This window comes from Egretta garzetta, unplaced genomic scaffold, assembly GCF_000687185.1.
Source record: "Egretta garzetta isolate BGI_Z169 unplaced genomic scaffold, ASM68718v1 scaffold208, whole genome shotgun sequence".
NCBI classification, from domain to species: domain Eukaryota; kingdom Metazoa; phylum Chordata; class Aves; order Pelecaniformes; family Ardeidae; genus Egretta; species Egretta garzetta.
Window position 1 is genome coordinate 1,570,527 of NW_009260403.1, and position 7,522 is coordinate 1,578,048.

Below are 7,522 nucleotides of genomic sequence, written 5' to 3' on the forward strand. Positions count from 1 at the left end.
CTGCTGAAAGATGGTAAGAAAAAAATGTGCCTTTGCTATGTTTTGTTCACAGGGTGTACAGAGTCAGGCTTGGTCTATGCAACAGTGGTTAAATACAAATGCATTTAGAAAACGATGCCGTTGGAGCCTCTGCAGCAGCCATCCCCTGAATGCCTTGTGCCAGCCAAGCTGTAGCAGCCCCCTTTCAGCAGGCCCGCACAACACAGCCCTCCGGCCCTCCCTTTAGTTCAGTGGCCAGAAGAGGATGTTGCAGCTACAAAAGACGGAGCCGACAGGAGCCAAGTGTATTAAGAGGTAGGGAAGGAGTCCTGCTAGTTCAAGTCTTACTGAAGTCTTTCGAAAAGCTCCTCCTCCCTGGACAGTCATTTTCCTTCTTGGTAACGTGGACCTGTCACAAAATTGGAGAAGAGATGGAGAAAAAGAAAATGGGGGAGGAGAAGACTACAAAGCCATAAAAGTTAGCAGGAGGACCAAGAAGCAGCTGAGGTGCCTGGAAAGGAATTTAATTCATTTTTCTAAAGTTACTCATAGCTAAAGTCAACTGTATCAGCTTGCGTGTGGTATTTAACTATTTCAGTGCTGAAATTCCATACTTCTACCTGATCTAGTTGTCAATATTGCTAATGGCAATAGGATCTCCAAAAAATACCTCACTCCAGGCAGAATCTCTCCCTTTTGCCCCTCTGTGCAGACCAACGGCACGGCGGGGAGGGGGAAGACAGAAGAGGAAGGCGAGGAGCGGTCCTGCTTCCCATCAGGTTAAGCAGCCTAAATGGGGCGTCTAAGTGTGCTTTACATTTTCTTCTCTGTACTTAGGCACTGCTGATCTTTGGGGATCAGGCCTCTGCTGAGTACATTCTCATATAGGGTATAAAAATATACCTCATAAAGGATATATTCATAGCAATCACGTCGCGGCAGCTGGAGATGACTTATCACTTCCCGTTGCCATGGTTTCCTACCAAAAACAATGACTCTCAGTTACCAGCGGCATACGCAAAGCTGACAGGCACATGCCCCACAGCTGGAAGAGAACACGCGCCGCGATTCCGTACCTCCGCCTAACGCGAGCGGGCATGGGAGCTCGCCCCGTGAGCTGCAGGGGAACCGGAGCAGTCACGCTGCTCAGGAGCGGGGAGAGGAGGCACTGACAGGCACCCAGCACGAACAGCTCGAGGAAAAAAGAATGACAATTTTAACTGCAGGCTGCCACGTACAGTGCTTCATCTGTCAGGTTTTAAATCAATCACTACGTTTGTAGAATCTGCTAAAGTCACTTCAGCGGGGCCATTAAAAATAGGGGAGGAGATGAGACATTTTGCAGAGAAGCTGAGAGTTAAACATTTTGTCTACGCTGTTCATGGGTTAGTTCAGCGCTGCCGTCTCCTCACTGCACCCCAGAAGGTACCTGGACCATAAATCCTACTCCACATCTTCGAAACAACAGACACGATTGTTTTCAGTGTCCTCGTGCCAACGTTTTAGGTATTTTCAAACCTGACTTTACTAGCTAGCACAGTATAAGCTCCTTTTCACAGTTCGAATACGCTGAACAAAGTGGGATGAAGGAAGGGCAGAACATCCCAAAGATGCAGCAGACACCTACGGCTACTGACAAGCTCCAGTGGAAAGGAAGAGATGCCATGGACCAAGCCTACGTTTCTAGCGAAGAAATCCAATTATCCTTCTCAGAGCTCATCAGGAAATATTCGCTGTGTTCCAGCTGAACAAGATGAACCCTCCTCTCAAGTTCTGACAGACTTTTTTCTCTATTTTAGTTCTCAGCATTTCCTTCTTCAAACTGCCTTTTTTACTATTTTTGACGACCGAGAATATTTAAGAGTTGATTTTTCTTAGGTGTTGGTCTGAAGCACCGCTACTGCACCCTGTTGCAATCTGCTGTTTCTGATACTTATTTCAGGGCTAGGGTGTGATTAGTTTTATTTAGAGAACATCCTGCTGTAAAGGAGCCTGGAACTTGACAAAAGGTGCTGGAATGAACCTAGCCCAAATAGAGCAACTTCAAAATAAAATCAAGAGGCACTTGTCTTTGGTGTATATATACTTCAGCGGCTGGCTGAGCTGGTCCAGCAGTACACACTTATTGTATCCAATGGTTAACAAATTTTCATGTGCCCAAAGCATTGTGAATAAACCTGTAATTTTACGTGCAATCAGCCATGCTTTCTCAACTGTTCCATGACATGAAAGGAACTGGACAGCTCTTTGGAAAAAAAAACAAAAACCAAAAACAAACAAACAAACAAAAAAACCACAAAAAAAGCCCAACCCCCCAAAAAGCCATCCACTCAGTCCAATTTACCCACCATGCAGTCAGCTCAGGCTGCAGAGCTGTGGCTTGGGAGCTGGGGGGGAAGGAGGGCCAGCAGCGAGCCAGGAGCTGGGCTCTGCCGAAAAGGCCGCTCACTGGGTGGCATCGTTCCCTCTGACCCCCAGCTGAACAAGGGGCACAGCCTGCTTCCCAGGGCACCTTTAAAAACCTGAGCCTGGTAATGCCATCTTTAAAGATATTTTGGCACTTTCCATATGCCCCAGGCACCTTTCTTCTAGATTTCTCCTGTAACTTCAGGCTGGTAAGGTACTGAGGCAGAATTACTTGGTTAAACCTAAGAAATCCTACTACAGGCACAGCAGATCAGAAGATACATGCACTTCTCATAATACATTAGCTGCGTTCCACCCCACAGCTGGCTGCATTTCAGTGTTGCTACAAAGCCAGTAAATCGGTGTTGAACATGCATCAATCTCCTTGCATTAAAAAAAGTATAAATTGCTAAAACGTTAGTAACACATGGGGGGAAAAAAAGCACGAAAAGGACAGTATTTCTCACCTCCCATCAAACCTGTGCTTCAGGAAGTCAAAGAGAGCTTTCTGCATCATGTCTGTCACCTTTGCAGAGGTGAGGAAGATTGAACAGGGAGGATTGACAGGGAGACAAAGAAGTCAAAAGTAAGAAAAGAGGTAAGTAGAAAGTAAGGATACTGCCAACAATCAATACCTTTTATAGGTGGCAATCATTTAATTTTCACGCTCTTGGCAGCACACTTTGTAATAAATACTTGCAGGTTTTCTGACTCATTCTCAAAACGCAGCACGGAGGATGTGAGAGCTGTCACTCTTTCTGCTCTTGTCTTGACTTGCACTGAAGCATTAGAGCACACCTCACCACCTTCCGCAGCAATACCATTCCCAACAGGCTTCAGAACACGTCAGAAGCATATGGGACTATTCGGGTTGAATAGATCATTTGTTTTTTTCCTACAGTAACATTATTAGAATTGGCTTAAAACTTCAGATACAAGATTTATCGTGTTGAGTGACTGTGCTAACAGAAGAGAAAAACTGTTCTCAGAGAGGCGTACAAGCAGAAAAAATGGATGCTTCCATTCCTGTACAAGGTAAAGCATCGGCGAGATGCTCAGCTGCAACAGCCGTCATCTGCTGGAGGGAATGAGCTCCTTGTCCTTTTCAGGCCAGCTCAGGCTGACACCTATTATCTGCCAGCCTAGACAGGAACTTAATCAAAGCCCCCAGGCCTCTGGCAGTTTATTTCTCCTAGGTTATCTTTCAAAATGGTCCCTTCAGAATTTAGTCAGAAAAAAAACAGCCGAAAGAACTTTCCCATGTAGGTTGCAAAGTCAGATCAATGTGTTTCCGTTATGTACACCACTATCTGTAATTGAAATTAACGTTCTGTGTTACCATTTATACACCTTTGTATGTTCAAGATGGCATGTTTAGTATTATTTTCTTAACCAAAGGTGGGACGGCATTATTTGTAGCGGCATGTATTAACAAACAGCCTCTCTCCCCTCCAAGCTTGAGAGTCCCCAGGCAAATCAATCTGTGGTGCAGCACCACAGAAGTCAATGGATGAAATTTACTCCCGTCAAGAAACATCACCATAAAATTAAAAGGCAGAGAGACATGAAGTACCCGCTTTGCTAAACTACCCTTTCAATCATTCTTAGAAAAAAAAACCAATGCAAGAACACTGCGCTATGCTAATAACGGTACCATGTTGTAATCTTCCAAAAAGAACCATTCCAATACGTTTAATAATATCCTATAAAGTACTAACAACATTAATTAAGCTAAATGAAGTGTATCTTTGATTTTATGTTCATGTTCATTTAGTTCCTAATTCAGTAAAACACTTAACAGATGGTTAAGTTCACTAAAATGCCCTGCTAAAAGCCTATGCTCGTTTAGCACGTGTTAAATGCTCATTTGAATCTGCAGCAGCCTTGAGAAATGGGTGTCCTGTTTATCTGTGAGTGTTACCACACCTACGTTCAGGTTGAACAGAGGCAAATAATTTAGAAGGGTTAAAGGTTTATATATATATATATATATATATATTTCAATATACTAATAATCTTAAAAAAATCAATGTCAAGAAAACATGCTGAAATAATAAATTATTAGTTGCCATATTCAGTTTCAGGTGCTGTGGAACAAAACTGAATACGCTGGGATAATCCAGCTACTTCACTTGCCAACACTGAGTTTCCTAAGTTTTTGCAAATGAAAAAAGGAGAAAAATGTGGAAGCCTTAAGTTCAAAGCATGTGCTTGTTTGACTAAAAATTTACATGTATACAGAAGTCTAGCTAGTTAATTCGACTGCTCTGACTTTTTCTTGTAGCGGACACAAATCCTCCTTTTCTTACTTGATTTAATCAAGAATACCCGTATTGAAAACAATGGATGTGCACTGTGTTTAAAGCAGTAAAACGACAAGGAGAGCACCAGCGTACTTGTTACCCACCCTTCAGATGAGACATCACAAGTACTGTTACAAGGTAGAAAAAAAATTCAGCTGGTACCCCAGCTGAACGGTGCGAAGCACTAACTATGCTCTTAGTCCTTATATAACATTTCTGACAATTATTTGAGCTAAGATTGCTTTAAATTATCATAGAACAGTTGCACTGGACCGCACACACCGATTGTACTAAGATAACAGAATACTAACTAACTGCAAATACCTGGATCATAGAACAGTTGCACTGGACCGCACACACCAATTGTACTAAGATTATAGATAACAGAATACTAACTAACTGCAAATACCTGGAATACATACCTCATAGCCTTTCAGGGATGGACCCACCAAGACAACGGGTCTCATTGATGGTACTACATCATATGGGGGAACATGTTCTGTCTAGAAGAAGAAAACAACCCTTCAGATCATTAACCAAAGAAGATCCGTATGAAAATCCCGGGAATTATGTATTAGAATTAAATAAAATAAAATGAAAGTACTACTTACCACTTTTTGTTTCTGTTTTGCTAAAAGACCAAATGAGAACTTGGTTAAAAAACACAAACTGTGTATAACAACCACAACACTTGCAAACAAAAAACCCTTTGTCAACGCACTTGTGATTTCTCTCAGTGCACCTCCCTTTTGGTCAATCCTGTTTAAATTGGTCATTTTTTTCTTTCGGGGGGCAGCTGCCACTTTTCCTGAGATTTTTCCCAGTCCCTTAGCAACTACCGCATGTCTAGAAATAGATGTCTTTCTCCACCTCCGCACGCAAGCACTTTTCTGTAGAACGTCTTAATAAGTCAGGAAAGGGGGGAAACCCGCCTTTTTCATATACGGTTTTTAAAATAGAAGTATTAGAAATAGCAAGAGTTTCCTTAAATAAAATTCTGTCTTACCCGTGGAAGTGGGCGTGGCTCGAAATGTGCCAGAAACCATTTCTCCAAGACTTGAAGAAGAATTTCCACTCGATTTCCTGCGGTATCAGAAAGACCCCCATTAACACCAAGCGCCCAGAGACGCAAACGTGCGAGGCTTTTAGGCAGCAGCTGTGAGAGAGGGTAAAGGAGAGAGTCTTCACCCGCCTTCCCGCTGGGAGAAAGCCCCCTCCGCAGCGAGAGGTGCCAGGCAGGGACACGGGGAAGCCCAAGCGGCTGTAATTAAGCAGACCTCCGCGTCTGGAAGAGCTGCGTACCGGCCAAGAGGGGAGAGCGGGTTCCGCTGCAGCCTGAGCAAAGCTTTTCTGCCATCTGCCCGCAGGCAGGGCAACGCAGCAGCTCTGACCACAGACGTCTGCTAAACTCAGCGCACAGCCCAGCTCTGCACGAGATCAACCCCCCAGCTCCTCTGTCTTGCTGGGTCTCTCTCCACCAGCACGCATAACTACCCAGACACATCTCTCGGGACGGTTGGGATCTTCACTGGTGGTTTAAATAGCTTTTGTGGTGTAGTGACACTGGTTTAAGTAGCCCCTTCTGCCATTCCCTGTAGCTCCCTTGCTTCCAGCCCTGCAGTTCTGCCCCTGTGCGACGCACCCGGCACAAACCCACAGCATGCTGGAACGGGAAACTGGTTTGGGGGCAGGGGGGAAGATGTTCAGGTGATTCAGCTCTCTAATTCAGCTCATTGCACAAGCAGCTGAGGAGCAGATGGGAGGGAAGGAGAGCTCAGGGCCGAAAGGAGAGCGCTGTTTAAGCAAGCTGATCACTGCAGGTGACAGAGTCCCACGGTACAACCCACGCCTTTAGCACACTATTTAGTATTAATTACGTACAGACTGACCAGCAAGAGGACACTAGTCCCCATCAGTATTTTGCCCTTGCTTTCTTGCCATATGCTCTCCAGAGCAGGAATTCTTCACGCCTGGACTTGGCAAATCCTTTGCGAACACCTACTAGACTCTAGAAAGCCTCTTTACCAGACGACTTTTCACTGCCTTACTCAGACAAAATGAGAAATTCTTCATCATCACACAGAGCCTTAGTATCACACCTAGTCACAGCTTTTAAAGAAATCTTAAGCTACAGATATTATATGACTGTATCTAACAAAGGTGCTCAGAAATAAACTATTTTATCATTATGCATTGCTTTCAATTTTATCCTACAAATCCAGGAGTGTTAGTGCAGACTACTTGAAATCTTAATAGAGATTCTTTACGATATTTCCCCTGTCTCTTTCATACTTGATTTTATTCCTAATATTCTCCATAGGTCAGATTAGACAAAATCTTTGCAAGAATTGGTGATTCGGTGGGGTCATGCCCGTTCACACAAGCAGAGAATTTTTCTAATATGCTGTATCTTAAACAGTATCCTAAATACTCTGTTCATGTCCAGCTCTCTGAATTAGGTAATCTTCTTTCTGTACATTGAGATACACTGGCTTCCTCTGAAGCTATTTCAAAAATTATAAAAGCAATTTGGAAAAAGCACAGTTAATGCTGTTCAATCATTCTAAAAACATTTCCCCAGATGGTTTATACTTGAAATGATTCCTGACCTTGATTAAGTATATTAGTATGCCAATTCCCTGACAGCACTATACAGGCTAAATTATGCTCCTCTTACTGCTATCTATTAGGTCCAGATTCAATTGGCTCACGTCTCTACTCTGCGGTACTAAAGGTTTTGTTCTCCTTGTTATCTGTGTGAACACGGAAATTTCATTTTCAATTAGTGGGAATAATACACTAGTAGTAAAGTAATTTTTAAAAAAAAAAGAGAG

The 7,522-nt window shown here is 43.3% G+C and overlaps 1 protein-coding gene across 1 annotated transcript in view; it reads right to left on the bottom strand.

The window, feature by feature from the left end:
• Positions 1–5,749, bottom strand: part of CACNB4 (calcium voltage-gated channel auxiliary subunit beta 4) — a 23,160-nt gene extending 17,411 nt beyond the window's left edge. The window contains exons 1-3 of the mRNA XM_035898935.1: positions 5,695–5,749; positions 5,111–5,191; positions 2,853–2,911 (exon numbers count right to left, since the gene is read on the bottom strand). Of these exons, the coding sequence (XP_035754828.1) occupies positions 2,853–2,911; positions 5,111–5,155 (104 nt within the window). The 5' untranslated portion in view covers positions 5,156–5,191; positions 5,695–5,749. The remainder of the gene's footprint in view (positions 1–2,852; positions 2,912–5,110; positions 5,192–5,694) is intronic.
• Positions 5,750–7,522: the final 1,773 nt, after the last annotated feature.